Source organism: Euleptes europaea, chromosome 13 (genome assembly GCF_029931775.1).
Source record: "Euleptes europaea isolate rEulEur1 chromosome 13, rEulEur1.hap1, whole genome shotgun sequence".
Taxonomy (NCBI): Eukaryota; Metazoa; Chordata; class Lepidosauria; order Squamata; family Sphaerodactylidae; genus Euleptes; species Euleptes europaea.
Genome location: NC_079324.1, coordinates 40,625,936 through 40,642,205, shown reverse-complemented (window position 1 = coordinate 40,642,205; position 16,270 = coordinate 40,625,936). Strand labels below are relative to the sequence as shown.

The following is a 16,270-nucleotide window of genomic DNA, read 5'->3' as shown; positions in this document are numbered from 1 at the left end:
CAGAATGTTGAATTGGCAGTTGAGGAACTGACTCCCTAAATGCTCATTTTTAAATTTTCTAAGGATTTTGGACTTGAGGAGCCCCAGGTTCAACTCAGTGTTAAAGTGCCTTAATTTGAGGACGAAAGGCGCTGATGGCGTGCAGTTTCAGCAAAGAAGTCAGGACTGAGCATATTCAGTCTCAAACATGTTTTAGTATATTGACTTAAAACTGTGGCTACTGGTCTGGAGAAAGCTCTCTCAGCAAAAGAGGAGAGAGCCGTTTTACTGCCAAACAAACGTACTGTGAATTAGACTAGCCTCAATGCTCCAGGAAGTGTTCCCGCCTTAGGGGTAGAGACCCTCTGCCTTCTGTAATGGAAAGTTCTGCAGCTATTCACTAGAACTCCCAGCTGTTCCTGTTGATTTGTCTTGTTATTGCAGAATAGTACTACTGAGCTTTGCATTATGAATATTTAAGCTGCACTAAAAATCAGTCTGCCATAAGGTAATCCTGCTACACAGCTGGCCCTAGTGCTCACTCTGGTGATACTGTGTGTGACCCTCCTGTGGATGTTTTTATCTTGCTCACTTGCTCCTGGTGCTTTTCGAACATGCTTCCTTAGGTCTGCCGTATAGATACTTGATCCAGAACCCTCTACTTAAACACATTTTAGGATTGCAAAAAAGAGAGGCATCTATGCAAGTGAGTATTGAGCCATTCCCAAGATCACAAACCAGAGTTGTCAAGTGCTCCCAACGGTTTTCAGAGGTTGAGCTTCATATCCCTCTGAAGCCTATACAGGAGTGGCTTGCTTTGGGGCTAATTAGTGCTGCTTAAGAGTAGCACACTAAGTTGATCACTGGCAAAACCTACATCACTGTTTCCGTCACTATTTTACTATTAAAAAAAATGCTGCATTTGCTCTGGTTTGTAGGGTTACCGAGGATGGGATTAAGGCTATCCTTGCTCTTTGCATATACCCGTGCTGTGTCTCAGAGGTAATCCTGAGAGCTCTTCAGTCTATGCATTATTACATGGGTGTTAAAAGCCTTGTAGTGCAGTCCTCAGCATGTTTACTCAGAATCAGGTCCCATTGAGCTCATTGGGACTTGCTCCCTAGTAAGTGTATGTAGGATTGGTTTCAAATTGGTAACTGGCTTAAATTTCTGCTGTCAAAGAAAGAACCTTTGGAAAGTTTGCCACTCCTATTGTACCAGTTGGTGCCTCTAAGCAAGAGGGGAGTGGGAACTGCTGCCGTTGGCTAAAGCGCTAAAAGAAATCATGATTGTTTACAAATCAGGCAGGAATACATAAAAGGGAATATCCTGTTTTGGTTGGGGGTCTTTTGGGGGGGGGTCAGCCCCTATTTTTGTAAAGGGATAGAAAGCATTCTCTGTGCCATTTCATGTGCCTGCAATAATTTTTTGTGTATTGTGTAATTAACATCCTGGGACTGAGTAGGCTGTCCTTTCTGTTTGTTTGTAGTAGGGTTCTCCAGCATCTCCAATGAAACAGGACACAAGACTGCAGGCCTCCTTTATGGGACCTGTAGAAGGTTCTGCCTAGCTGTTAAAACTGTCTTGTTTTCCTACTTTGTGTTCCTAAAATGCAAGCATGTCCAGAACTGGGAATTGTGTTCATTTTTACAGAGGGAAAGGTGGCCTTGTACTTAAAACAGTCTTTACAGCGCGAACAGTTGTATGTAATTGAGGTATCATCTGAATTTCAGGCAATAACGTATTATGCTTTGTCTTATTTGGAGGATCATTATAGCTTGTTTTGTTTTTGTTTTTTCTTTGTGCTACAAAATTTAACAGTATTAACTATATTCTTAGAACACATGAAGTGTCTTTCTTAAGATTAGTGCCTTTTCATTGTCTTACTTAATTTACTTTGCTGTTGGTCCTGTCATCAAGCCAGTGTTCAGTGCCCAGTTTGTATATTCTCAATAAAACATACATCACCTTGCAGCAGCATTTGTCATCTTTAGTGCTCATTTTCTTGTGTGTTGAAGATGTGCTGTAGCAGCCAGGATCCCGGCCTTAATTGAAGTCCGTCCACTAGAACCATTGTGAATCACCACACTGCCATGAAACTTGCTGCATGACTTAGAGCAAGTCATCTTTCAGTCCCACTTGCCAGGTGGGGGTGGGGAGGTGTAACATACCATCACCTCAGGTTTTCAGAGAAAGGGTGGGATAAAAATCTAGTAAAGCATAGGTACTCATAGAATCATAGAGTTGGAAGGGACCACCAGGGTCATCTAGTCCAACCCCCTGCACAAAGCAGGAATTTCATAACTACCTCCCCCCCCACACCCCCAGTGACCCCTACTCCATGCCCAGAAGATGTCCAAGATGTCCTCCCTCTCATCATCTGCTTAAGGTCATAGAATCAGCATTGCTGACAGATGGCCATCTAACCTCTTCTTAAAGGAGAGCTTACCACCTCCCGAGGAAGCCTGTTCCACTGAGGAACCACTCTGTTAGCAAATACTTCCTAATGTCTAGATGGAAACTCTTTTGATTTAATTTCAACCTATAAAATTATGCATGGTTTGGAGAGAGTGGATAGGGAGACGTTTTTGTCCCTCTCCCATAATACTAGAATGCGGGGTCATCTGCTGAAGCTGGAGGGTGAGAGATTTGAAACAGATAAAAGGAAGTATTTTTTCACACAACGCATAGTCAAATTGTGGAACTCCCTGCCCCAAAATGTGGTGATGGCTGCCAACTTGGAAGGCTTTAAGAGGGGAGTGGACATGTTCATGGAGGAAAGGGGTATTCATGGCTACTAGTTAGAATGGATACTAGTCATGCTGCATACCTATTCTCTCTAGTATCAGAGTAGCATGCCTATTATATTGGGTGTGGTGGAACCCAGGCAGGATGATGCTGCTGCACTCGTCTTGTTTGTGGCTTCCTAGAGGCACCTGGTTGGCCAGTGTGTGAACAGACTGCTGGACTTGATGGGCCTTGGTCTGATCCAGCAGGGCCTTTCTTATGTTCTAGTTTCCTCCAGGTCATGGCCATTCTTCCCTTCTCCCTTTGGATTGGGTCTGAACATTTCACATAAATTACAGAATTTCCTATTTTACTTCATTTATATCCTGCCTTTGTCCCTAATGGGTCCCAAAGGGGCTTATATAATTCCCCTCTCTTCCATTTTATCCTCACAACAACTCTGAGGTAGGCTGGGCTGAGTATGTGGCTGGCTCAAGGTCACCCTGCAAGTTTCCATGGCAGAATGGGGATTTGAACCTGGGTCTCCTAGATCCTAGGTTGATACACTACACTGATTCTCAAGATTTTCTAATCCAGACCATCCCCAGTGTTCATCCATTGCTGGGGATTTGTATGTTTGTGTGAGAAGAAAGCAGGTAAGTGTGAGAACCTATGACTGTGTGTGTGTAAAGTGTCGTCAAGTCGCAGCAGACATATGGCAACCCCTTTTGGGGTTTTCATGGCAAGAGACTAACAGAGGTGGTTTGCCAGTGCCTTCCTCTGCACAGCAACCCTGGACTTCCTTGGTGGTCTCCCCTCCAAATACTAACCAGGGCTGACCCTGCTTAGCTTCTGAGATCTGACCAGATCAGACTAGCCTGGGCCATCCTATGACTACCCCCACTTAATTTCATGGGAAGTAGCAGGTGACTCAGAGTTCTGCTCCTGTCCTAGTATTTTCTCATGAAAGTCTCTCTCACACCAGGTTACTTACAAATCACTGAAATATGCAGCAAAAAACATGGGACAGACAAACAATGAATGCGATCTTATTTCTGCTGAATAGCAGCTCTAGTTGTCATGCAGAATACCCAAATTTACACTGTCTTGATTGGGTCCTATATAAGGACAGCAGAAAAACAGAAAATACAATGAGGAAGAAAAGCATGGTGCAAAAGCTCCTTTGTTCTAATAAGGAAGCAAAAGGAATTTACCTACTGTTTCCTGCTTTGTTACATTGCAAAAGCCAAGAAAGAGCCCTGCAACGCTCTTGTCATTTTATTGAGAACTGGTAAAAGTGACATATTGGGTTTCCTAGTACAACTTGTACTAGCATAAATTCCAAATTAACACCTGCCAGTATGTGGGATGGAACCAATACAGACCGTTTAAGTGAACTGCAACACTTTTGCAGCTGGTCTACAGCAGGTTTCAGGTGGCTCCCATTTTGGGGTCCTTTGCATTTCTCCTACTGTGGACTTGTTCCTTTCCCTTCACCAGCAGGCATAGGGGAACAAAGAGTATTGGCCCCAGTCTGCCATGCTGCCATGGGCGGCTCCTGAGGCTGCCTGGGTACTGTAGTCTGTGGAAAATGCAGAATAGGTTACAGCCCTATATTGAGCAGGTGGAGGAACCATCCACTGGTTGAGATTTTGATCAGGGGCATAGGGGCTGTACACAGGCCTTCGGAGTCCTGGTTTCCCAGCAGGATCTGCTGTACCAACCATCCCAGAATAATCTTGCGGAGGTGGAAAAGGGATGGAAAGCGGTGTCAGATTGGTGAAACCTTCTGAAAGCTGTTTGGCATCTTGCTCAGGAACCACGGCTACGTCCAGTGTATGAGGTCTGGCCCGAAATTCGTTTAGAGGAGTGATGTCCTGGAGAGAGGCTGGCAGTGGACTATGACCCATCTCATGGGACCTAAATGGAAAAGGGGAAGGGAGATGGGAGAAAGATAGAAGTTAAGAGTTTATTTCTTTTATCTCAGGATGAATAATGAAACTGAAATGCCCTTGAGGCGTCCTTAAGGGCCAAGTTGCCTCTGTTTCCAATCAGACATTGGTAACTTCCTATGTCCTTCAAAATACCACACCTGGTCAGGATCTCCAGGCCAATGATATCCCAGCAAGGTTTCCCAATAGGACCATTCCTTTCTCTCTCTACCCCTCATTCTGTCTCCAATGGCTCTTGTCAACCATTCACTGATGCCTCCTACCATCCCTCAGTCCCCTACACTCCTCCACTTTCAGCTCCAGGCCAGTTGTTGGCTCCTAGTAGGAAAGGTCTGCCAGGATTATTAGTAGAACGTTTTGTATATACAGTGCCATCAACATGCATGCTGAGAAGACAAGACTGAGGTTGGGAGGCGACACAGGGAAACAGAAGGGCAGTTTGTGGGCTTCTGCTCAATATTTCTCCCAACATGCTATGAGAAGTTTTAATGAAATTTAATATCTGCAAAGTAGGCTGACCAAATCCTTGTAAGTCAACCACTGTGGTAATTCCATCCACATCTCCCCTCCCCTCCCCCCACCCAGCAGTGCCATGCTGATTCTTGCCTGTATGCCTGGGAGGAGGACGGTGGTGTTGGCATGTGCTGTTCTTGGGCAGGTGGTTCTGCGTGCTCCCCTGGAGCTGGAGATTGTGTGGGGATGGTGTGGGTGCTGTTTTGCTCTGAGACCCAGAAGGGGCAGCTGCTACTGACTGGCATGATGTGGCTCTCTTCCTTCACAGCCATGTTTTCACTCCTCTCCAAGTCTGGAAGAGAAGATGACCAAAAAATGAATGAGGACAATAGGAGAGGAAGGAAACCAGTCTGCTTGCAGCAACAATCACAGAGTCCTACACTATTTATTAATAACGTATACCCTGCCTTTCCCATAGTTCCAGGCAGTGGGTTTCAGCTACTAAAGAGCCTGGCGAACCTGCTTCTGCTGCTTTCCCTCAGAAACCTCCTACGGGACTGACCCTGCCAGGGTGCTATGATTCCATAGAACAGCAGAATCACCTGGGGCAATGATGGCAGCGGCTTGAGCCTCCACAACGTCCACCCTGCTTTCCCACCCGTGCCCCACAATGATTTCCTAGCTCTTATGGCTGCAAAGATCTATTTGGAAGTATGCAGGTTGTGCCTGTTGAAATCTCAAAAACTGAGGGAGGGAGGGGTTGAGTAAATTGCCAGTGGTTGGGAGTGTATCTTAGACGGTCTGCGCAGATCCTGGTGGGCGCATGAACACTGAACAACAAACCCAGAATTAATTATGCAAAATAGTGAACAAAATAAGGAACAGAGGATTCCTAATCGGGTTTTTTTGTTTGTTTGTTTAGAGTTGGACTTGGATTACCTTGGCAAATAGAAACAGTGTGGAATTGCTTTGGTAACAGAAATAAACTTGGAATGACTCCCATTACGAAGCATAGGTTGTAGAGAGAAAATATGATTAATGTAGCCAAGGAAATTAATTCAGCAGTTGGCAGGGTCTGGCTGCTCATCTTGGGCCCTCATGGTTCAGTGGCCCTTAGACTAGCCTTCTTGACTTCTCCCACCCCTAAAGCATCTCTTGCTCTCATTTTTGCTGCTGGTGATGATTTCACAGTGCAGGCCTTTGGAGTCTGATCCCCGCCCTGTTCTCGGTTAGGTCTACAGATACAGAATGGGTGCAAAAGCATGACTTATGAGCCTTTAAAAAAACAAAAAACCTGACTAGAAATATTACAGTTTTTATCTGTGTTAACAGGTTACATTTTGCAAACTCAAATTCATTTGCAAGTTAAATAATTTATTTGCAGGAACTGACCATGGAATAAGAATTGACAGTATTTAGATTGCTTGACTAATGCAGAAATGTGATGGTATTTGAGTAAGAAAAATATCACATCCATTTTCTCCACACTCTCTTCACGTGTCCAGCCCTCAATGGGGCCAGGCCAATGCAGGATGGGACAAAATAAATAGCACCAATAAATCGATTATAAGCCAGGTTCCATTATGTCTGATGATTGGAGCCAGAAGCCATGGCAGGTGGGTGGGGGCAGGTTTATCTTAGGACATGTGGTACACATGAACACATGAAGCTGCCTTATACTGAATCAGACCCTTGATCCATCAAAGTCAGTATTGTCTACTCAGACTGGCAGCGGCTCTCCAGGGTTTCAGGCTGAGGTCTTTCACCTCACCTACTTGCCTAGTCCCTTTTAACTGGAGATGCCAGGGGATTGAACCTGGGACCTTCTGCATGCCAAGCAGATGCTCTACCACTGAGCCATGGCCCCTCCCTTAATCTACCCACATCTACCCAATGCCTCTCTGGTTTGTTGCCTTTATAATATTACCCAGTTCGTCCACATCAGGTTTGGGTTCTTCCATCAGTGTTCTCTTCTGACCTTTGGCAGGACTGTTCTTCTGGCCTCGACCCTCCCTGAGGGGCAAAAAACACCACATGCTAGAAGTTTGGCAGGACTTAGGCCTGGGTTGTGGACCTCCAAGGCCCTGATAGCATAAGGTCAGTGGGAAGCAATCCAGGAGACAGGCAAATCTACCATAGGGCACCTCTCCCCCAGGAGTTCATTTTCCACAACACTGACCACAATATTGTTATGCAGGGAAGTAGGTGGGAAAATCTACCCCTTTGCAACCAGTGAATGGGCAGACTAGATCCTGAGACACAGCAGGCAGGGCTCCCCAAAAAGGGCCCCAGCAAGAGGCAAATGGAAGGGAAGATTTTGCCACCATGAAGGATGTTGGCAGATCCCTCTGGAGAATTCCCCAAGGGAACAAACAGGAACTGTGCAACGGCATGGCTGCGTGGTCTGGAAGGCACCCGGAGGAACCTGTTACCTGCGTGTGTTCCTCCCATGTTCTCTGAAGCCTTTTGCAAATGGATTGTTGTAGATCTTGAGTTTTGTAATCTTGAAAAAAAGGACAAGACAGAGTCAGAACCCACACTCACCTCTCTGATTGGTCCTCCTAATGCAGTGTTGTCTGCTTGGATTGACAACAGCTCTCCAGGGGCTCAAGCGGAGGTCTTTTAAAGGGATTGAACTCTGAGACCGTCTACAGCAGGGGTGGGGAACGTCAGGCCTGGGGGCCGTTTAAGGCCCGCGAAGTCATTTGGTCTGGCCCTTCGTGGGTCCTGGCAGATCTCTAGCTCAGAAGGATGGAAGACTGGTGATCCCCCCCACCCCCCTGCGGACAGGAATAGCCTCTATTCAAGGCGGATGTGAGTTTGTTTTGCAGAGAAAAGGAACCTTTTATTCCCCTTGCAGAAGAATCATTAGATATGGAGGTGCTAGGACGTTCCAAGAAACTGTGTTAACCCTTTCCCACCCGGGCCATGGAGAAATGTATTCCCTCTGTACTACAAGAGGGCTGGGGATGGAAGTGGTGACAATGGAGGGGTCAAAGGGGGCAGGGCCAGAATGCGGGGGGGGGAGTTCTTAGCCAGCATGTCCTCATTTCATCCCTGCAGGCGGAGGTAGCAGGAGCCAGCTGTAGAATCCGGCCCTGACCATGTGGAGCAGGAGCAACTCCTGTGTGTGGCTGGATGGCTACGCCCAGCTGGTGCAACAGACCATCCTGTGCCACCAGGCAGGCAAGTGCGCCACCGGTTGGATGCCTGCCTGCTTGCCCATGTGGGGGGGTCATCTGGGGCAGCTGCCTGCTTGGGACTTGGCCAGCTAATTTTTAAATTGATAATTTTGTATGGCCCGCAAATGATGTTATAAATACCCAAATGGCCCTTGGAGGAAAAAAGGTTCCCTACCCCTGGTCTACAGGTATTGTACCTCTAAGATTCAGTCCCCATGGAGCTGGTATCCTCCCCCACTCATACTATATGTGCAATGGTTTAAGATCAGAGCTGTCTGCTGTAGCTTGCCAGTCTGCATGCACCAGCAAAAGCAGGCAGAGCTATCATTCACTACTAATTCATGCTGTCTATAGCTTCTACCCACACTGTTTTACTTTTGTACATTTTGCGTGCTCCGGTTCCTAGCAAACATGCTTGGTTCTTCTTAATTTTTCTGCCCACCTGTATGGAAGTCTGGCCTAGCCTTGTGCAGCTTTGGTTAAGTGATGCTCTGAGCTACCAGTTTCTGGAAGAAAGGGGTGAAGGTATCATTTTGTCATAAGACAACTGGAAAAGGCCATGTCTACCTGCATGCAGTGGGGAGGGGGGGTGTCAGTTTTCTGCTGGCACAGGATTCAAGTTCCATGCACAGAGATTAAAATGACAGCCACATCAGCAATGGTTTGAGCACAATGATATCTCTATCCACACGGCTTCATATTGCTGAAGCTTTGAGCATGGGTTTCCAGTACAGAATGCCCACTGCCCTTTGGAAACACAGGACTTAAAATGAAAAAAAAAAAACACTACCAGAAGCAGCCTAAAAGACCATCTCTCCCCCTATATCCCTGTGCACCAACTTTAGTTGACAGATTGACACTTACTGCCTGTGCCCCTGCTTAAGGTAGCCTGCCTGGCATCAGCAAGAGCCTGTGCTTTTTCTGTGGTTGTTCTCATCTTATGGGTTTTTCTGTGTTTTGGTGTTCTGAGTTCTTATGGTGTTCTGTGGTTTTTCTATGGTTGTCCTCATATGGGACGAGCTCCCTAAGAAGTAAGGGAGGGGGAGAATATCTCCAAAGGTTTTTAGAAAGCATTGCATGGCCATTTTATTTGCTAGGGCTTTTAACAGAGTGCAGGGTACAGGTATTTTTAAAAGGGAGGGGTATTGGAATACCCCAAGCTAGCCTGATCTCATCAGATCTCAGAAGCTAAGCAGGGTCAGCCCTGGTTAGCATTTGGAAGGGAGACCACCAAGGAATACCAGGGTCGTGACACAGAGGCAGGCAATGGCAAACCACCTCTGAATGTCTCTTGCCTTTAAAACTCTACAGGTCACCATAAGTCAGCTGTGATTTGACAGCACACGCACACACACAAAATTGGAAGTATTGTATTTTGTATGTTTTAAATTTGGAGTTGTAAGCTGCCTTGAGCCATCAAGGAAAGGCAGGCTATAAATATTTAAATACCCAAATAAATATAAACCAGATGGACTGTGCTAGAACAAAACTGGGAGGGCAAGCCAAGGTGCAGCTTCACTGAATCAAACCATCGGTCCATCAAGGTCAGTATTCAAACTGGCAGCAGCTCTCCAGGGTCTCAGGTGGAGGTCTTTCACATCATCAACTACCTGATGACTGGAGATGCCAGGGATAGAACCCAGGACTTTCTGCATGCCAAACCCATGCTCTACCACTAAGCCACAGCCCACCCCACCGCATCAGCCTGTTAGCAGGGAAACTGACCACCCTCCCTCCTCTGTCAATATTGTATATATGGTGGGAGCTCAAGCAGAAGCCCAGCATGGGGGCTCTATTCACATGCATACACACCTTCTCATTTTGGTATGCAGTGACAGAGGTGAAGACTGTCTCTGGGAAGCTGAATGTCTGGAAGGGGCTCCAGCGGGCGCTGAAGGGGTCGTCGGCCTGCATGACATGGAAGCGAGGCTTGTAGCGGTGCATCGAGTGAAGGACTGTCTGGAAGTGGAAGAGAGAAGGCACTGAACATAGAGGATCTCGCCTCAGGATCGCCTTTCAGGCCTGCACAACAGCTCGCTGGTGGGGAAAGTGCCCAAGGAGGCAAATGGGGCCTATTCCCCCTAGGAAGAGTTACCAGAGGACGCCAGCTCTCCCATTTTTGGAAGCAGAGAGGAACTCACAATTCACCTTTGCTTAGCATTTGCAGTATGGGAGCGGGCAGAGACCTGGGCAGTTGGATGGGTGAGGGGTAGGCCTACTGATAGCCAAAGGACAGAAGAAATATCTGCTGGGCAAGTCTTCTTCAAATACTTTTGAAGAAAGGACAGGTGTAAGTGGTCCAGGACAGAGCTTTGATACAAAGGAAGCCTGAGCACAAAAAGGGAAAGCAGGTTACAGTGATTTGGGCAAAGCTTTGCTTTAAAGGGGGGCCTGGGAAGGAGACAGGGCTGGTCCAGACAATGCAAAAAACTGAAGGAGGAAAAGGAGGGCTGAGGAGCCAATATGTGCAAAGTGGAGAAAGTAAAAGTCATGCATCAAGGAAGGTGAGAGTCTGAAGGTCCTTCCGGGGGAATTTGCTGTGGAACTGGCAGGAGAGGGGCATTTTCTAGAGACGTTCTGGAGAGGAGGTCAGGAGGGCTTGCTTAAGAGAACTCTCAGCCATTCTCAGGAAGAACATTCTCCAGTTAGCATGGCACAGCCCCAAAGACGTTGCTCTTGGAAAGAAAACGTAACTGCCATCGGACAGAAAAGGCGGCCTTAGGTGCAGGACCTGGGCGTCACATTATGCTGTGGAGTGAGCAGGCAGTCACCCTCTCCTGCCCATTTCCCTGAGTCTTGTGCCCCCATTCCTCCGTGGCAGTAAGGAGGAGGGCTGTTGGCTTTCTGCCCGGGCCCCGTCCCCCACCATTTGACCTAACACCTCACTCCAGACCTCAGCTTACGTGGCCCTGCTGGTCCAAGGTGTTGTTGGTCAGCTTGAGCTTCTGAAAGGAGATGGGCTCCTTCATCCAGTGACTGCCCAGGGCAGGCGAGTCGGGGTGCACGTACGTCCGGCGGGGGAGCTGAGGCTCTGCTTTGCCGGCCACTTCCCACTGGTCCTTGTTCCACTAGGGGGGAAAGCACCAAGATGTGTTGCGAGACACGCAGCTAATAAGGGATAGGGGTGCAGATTGAATAGCTTGCTAAGTGAATTCTAGGGCAGCATTTATTGCCAGACTGAGAAATAAATAGATTACATCACTGAGGCCAAAATGGCCACCTATAAAAAAGGCCGCCCACTGCATCTCTTCATGAGTTGCAGCTTTAGCATCTCTGTATCATATGCAGCTGGGTCATTCTATCATTGCTGAAACAGAGATGCAGCAAAATTACCTACCCATTCTTGAAGCGGTTGTTGGCTGTGTCCTCACATGATTCACACCCAGCGACTCATGCAGAAACTCAGGGGGGGGGGGGCTGCGCCTTATAGAGCAGGTAATTGCCTTTCACCCGGCTGTCCCTGTTGGGCCCAGGATAAATCCCTCCTGCCTCCACCCAATCTCCCAAGACTTCTGCTCCTAGGATTGCCAACTTCAGCTTGAGAAATTCCTGGATGTATGAAGGGTGCTTCGGGATGGCAGGGAGCTCAGTAGGGCCATCGAGTCTGCCCTTTAAAGCTGGAGATCAGTTGTAATTCCAGGAGAACTCCAGGCTTGAGGATGGTAACTCGGGCTCCCAAGTTTCTGCTGGTCACCTGGGCAGTGAGCCTCACACCGACTCTGCCACCCAGTTGATCAGCAGATTTTTCAGAGAAGTGCAGGGTTGGGAACCGTCACCCCAATTCATCCTTACTCAAGAGACAGGTCTCTCTCTTACACATTAACATTCAAGAGCCAGCATGGTGTAGTGGTTAAGAGCGGTGGTTTGGAGCGGTGGCCTCTAATCTGGAGAACCGGGTTTGATTCCCCACTCCTCCACATGAGCGGCGGAGGCTAATCTGGCGAACTGGATTTGTTTCCCCACTCCTACACACGAAGTCAACTGGGTGACCTTTGGCAAATCACACTCTCTTAGCCCCACCTATCTCACAGGGTGTCTGTTGTGGGGAGGGGAAGGGAAGGTGATTGTAAACCGGTTTGAGTCTCCCTTAAGTGGGAGAGAAAGTCGGCATATAATAAACCAACTCTTCTTCAACCTTCTGCAGTGTAACAGAGCTGTGTCTCTCCAATTTATATGCAGAAAAATCAGATCTTCAGTAGCACTGATTTGGGAAGCATTTCCCTTTAGATAATGAGGAAGCACTGGCCTCATGGTAGCTGAATAGAATTCATTGGCATTAAGAACTGTGTCCCAAATAACACTGACTCATGCTTCACTTCTCCCAGTGGCCTCCTGGGAGAGATTAGAGCGCTTGGAAAATACAGTACTTTGGTGACCAAACAAGGCCTGAGGGTCCATGCCCACCCCCTTCACTTGGGTACTGCAAAACATGCGGGCTTTATTTGTTAACCCAGTTAGAATTTGCATACAAGCCTCCCCTGATAGCAACTGATTACTAATTCCAGCTGCTAGACCAAAAAGCTTGAAATAAGCTCCAATAAACTGAGCCCTCCACTGAATGAAGGACAGTCAGACTCTCTGTTTTTGTAGCCAGCTGGTGGCTTATGGGATCTTGTTCGCCCAAGTGGGAAAATTATTTACCTTGTACCTGAAGTTGTCTACTGGCACAAAATCTACAAGCATCAGATATTTGGCATAAGGGATCAAGCCAGAGACTCTGATCTTGCATTGTGGAAACATTCGTCTGCAGAAAGGAACAAAGACAGTGATATAATTATCAGTGTTATGCTTTAGTCCTGTTGGGAACTTTCTCTAATAGACATACCAACCAAGACTTTTCTTGTTATCCACCTTACTTTTGGACTGATGTAACTGTATTTAAAAGAAGAGTAGATGGCTGTTGCACACAGGTTTCAGGCTCTTAGAATATGGTTTCCATGTTCTTTATAAAAGGGTTCTAGTCCTCACGAGCCCTGACCTGGATGGCCCAGGCTAGCCTGATCTCATCAGATCTCAGAAGCTAAGCAGGGTCAGCCCTGGTTAGTATTTGGATGGGAGACCACCAAGGAAGTCCAGGGTTGCTATACAGAGGAAGGCACTGGCAAACCACCTCTGTGAGTCTCTTGCCTTGAAAACCCCATAAGGGGTCGCCATAAGTCGGCTGCGACTTGACGGCACTTTACACACACACATACCGGTAGTCCTCATGACTGTTAAAAAATGCCTGATGAGAACTTGAAGAAAAAAGGGTCCTGCTACTTGCAGTCTAGAAAAGACAATCTTGCTAGGAAAAGTTGAGGGCAGCAGGAAAAGAGGAAGACCCAACAAGAGATGGATGGACTCAATAAAGGAAGCCACAGCTCTCAATTTGCAAGACCTGAGCAAGGCTGTCAAAGATAGAACATTTTGGAGGACATTGATTCATAGGGTCGCCATGAGTCGGAAGCAAGTTGATGGCACTTAACACACACACACACTTGCAGTCTAAGAACCATGGCAAGCTTCCCTTTCAAAACTGTAAAGAGAAAGCAGTCTAGCCTCAATAACGTGAGAGTAGAGACGCACAATTTATCCCCAGGGTCTGAGATTAAAATGCTCGTTTCCTGCTCAGTCTTGTTTGGACTTATCATCAAAATCGCTTATCATAGGAAAATGAAGATTCTGTTTTGTTTGTTTTTACTTCAGTTTTAGCAGAGAAAGAAGTACCACACAGTGGATTCCCTTTTACTCTAATCCAAAACCAGAAGCCATGTAATACCTTTTATTAAGATAAGATCAACCAAAATAATACAACATAGTGAGCAAGCTTTTGATTTCTCCAGAACTCTTCATCAGACTGGATGTTTAAACAATGAAAGAGGAGAGATCTCTCAGGCTTAAACTGCTAAAAACTAAACGGCCTCCTTGCCAGCATCCTACTAATATAAGTACTACTAGCTTTCCTCTCAGCCTGTATGTTCCATTTGGCCTTAGAAGCATGTTTGATCAACTATTAGTTGTTATATTTTTGATTAGAGGGGTTCCAATTTTTGCCTCTTGTTCCCAGTATGCGCATGGTTCACCCTGATACCCTGCGTTCACTGATGCTAGCATAGCATTCTATAGAGTTTGAAAAGGACACATTGAGATCACGGCCACCAAGAGATCTTTTTTCTGCTCCCTCCCCTCGTTTTGTTTCTTAACGCCCAGCATAATGAAGAATTCTGCAAAACTCAAAAGTATGCACCCTGTGTTGAGTTGTTTTAATTGGTCCTAACGAAAGATTTTTGTTTTCAGACTCCTGAGGATTTCCCACCATTTTTTAATAGTATAAACATTTACTTTTATTACAATGATTACAGGGTTGAGGACTCTCCTTAATCAGTGCTATTTGGGGATGATTTAGTTTTTCCTTTCTTTGGATTGTTTGTTGTTTGTTATTGTACTGGGATTTTCTTTATTGTTTTAATTGTGCTTTTCCACTCAGAGGGACTTATGTCTGGATTTTAATAATACTTTTAAAATACATTACATTTTTTCTGGCATTTGGTTAGGCTTTGTATCTTTATGCATATAAACAAAATACAATGTAAAAATGACATTAAGTAGAACCTGACATTCTCAATTCATAATCGAGTGTATATAATAGAAGGCAATTAATATTAAGAAATGACCAGAGGATAATGCTGCTCCCCAACAAGGACCATTTGGCTTAGGATGGACCGAGAAGAGCATTGTCATCTCGGTTTTACAGCTTTCTAACCTTGTCAAGAGTTGACTCACCGTCCAGACTTTGTGATAATCATCTCAGTTCCCACTTTGTGAAACTTGTTCCAGAGGTCCCGATCCTCAAGAGTGACCACAACAGAGCTGTGATGAGGGGACGTGTCCACAGCTGAAGGAGGAACCCCCAGGTGAGGGGCCGCTTTTGTTTCTAATGGAAGAAAACGAAGGATACTAGTAGGCATTGAGAATCTATTATTGCAAAACTTGCCAAATGGTCTGGCAACGGAGATGGGGCCAAGCAGAAGCAGAAGCAAGTCCCCCCTACATGTTCCCTCCCCCTCCTCCAGCACAGTTGTGAAAGTCTTTAAAGCAGAATAAATCTTTTTTGGGGGTCACACTTCAACCACTCTGGGCGCTTTCAGACCTGCCAAATAATGCAATTTCAATCCACTTTCAATGCACTTTGCAGCTGTATTTTACTGTGTAAAATGGCAACATCCACTTGCTAATAATCATTAAAGGGCATTGAAATTGACTGAAAGTGCATTATTTGGCAGGTCTGAAAGCACCCTCTGAGATCTGGTTCCTGTTGAGGACAGCTCTCCTTAACAGGTCTTAGAGCCCTGGAGGGAGATGCATTCTGATTCCTTAACAGCAGTGGTTCCTGCGCCTTACATTTTGCCCCGTGTTTCTGTTTCAGATTCTGTTCAGATAAGCAATCAAGAGAAGCCACTCTTGTTTAAAGTCAGGGGTGCAAACTGAAATTTAAAAAGATGCATGGCCAGCAAGGAAGACTGCAGCAACCATTTAGAGCAGCAGAACAATAATCGTTCCGCTTCACAGAAAGCAAAATTGTTGGGGTCCTCTGTGACCATACATTTAACAATAGGGTTTTGTTTTGTTTTTTTGCTTACCTTATCAGATTAATGTTACTAATAACAGAAGAGAATTTGCAAGTTTCTCTTGTGAATTATAAATAGCAAAAGCCATCCCCCTCCCCCCAAAAAAAAGTCTCCTGTGGGATGCTCACTGATTCAACATACACTAAGAAGTCTGTTTCCACAGGATTAGGAGACATAGGTCATTCTGTGACTTTGCACTAAGATCTGCTTTGAGTCAGTATACATGAACTACGTCAGAAGTGACACCCAAGTGTGCTAGATAAGGCTATATTAACATCTCCTTACTAGACCTGGCTTCATAACCTCTAGCAAGGACTTGAAAGCACAGAGCAGTCATACGTTGGGGTGACACTTTGGTGAAGTTCACCAT

General features: G+C 46.1%; 1 protein-coding gene across 1 annotated transcript; it reads right to left on the bottom strand.

Annotated features, from left to right (window-relative positions):
* Positions 1 to 4,195: 4,195 nt before the first annotated feature.
* Positions 4,196 to 16,270, bottom strand: LOC130485882 (T-box-containing protein TBX6L-like). Its single transcript, XM_056859030.1, has 9 exons — positions 16,240 to 16,270; positions 15,056 to 15,167; positions 12,935 to 13,037; positions 11,197 to 11,361; positions 10,106 to 10,252; positions 7,544 to 7,614; positions 7,039 to 7,124; positions 5,265 to 5,463; positions 4,196 to 4,626 (listed from the first exon to the last, which is right to left on the bottom strand). Exons 1-9 carry the CDS (start codon positions 16,268 to 16,270, stop codon positions 4,200 to 4,202), a joined length of 1,341 nt encoding a protein of 446 aa, XP_056715008.1. The 3' UTR covers positions 4,196 to 4,199.

What these genes read in the sequence shown, in the direction of transcription:
- LOC130485882 (XM_056859030.1), bottom strand. Translation starts at nt 16,270, where the DNA reads ATGGTGAACTTCACCAAAGTGTCACCCCAAC. An exon ending in ATTATCACAAAGTCTGGACG is followed by an intron (nt 13,038 to 15,055) that starts GTGAGTCAACTC and finishes TCCTTTCTGCAG; the next exon opens with ACGAATGTTTCCACAATGCA. An exon ending in TAGACAACTTCAGGTACAAG is followed by an intron (nt 11,362 to 12,934) that starts GTAAATAATTTT and finishes TTTCCCCCCTAG; the next exon opens with TGGAACAAGGACCAGTGGGA.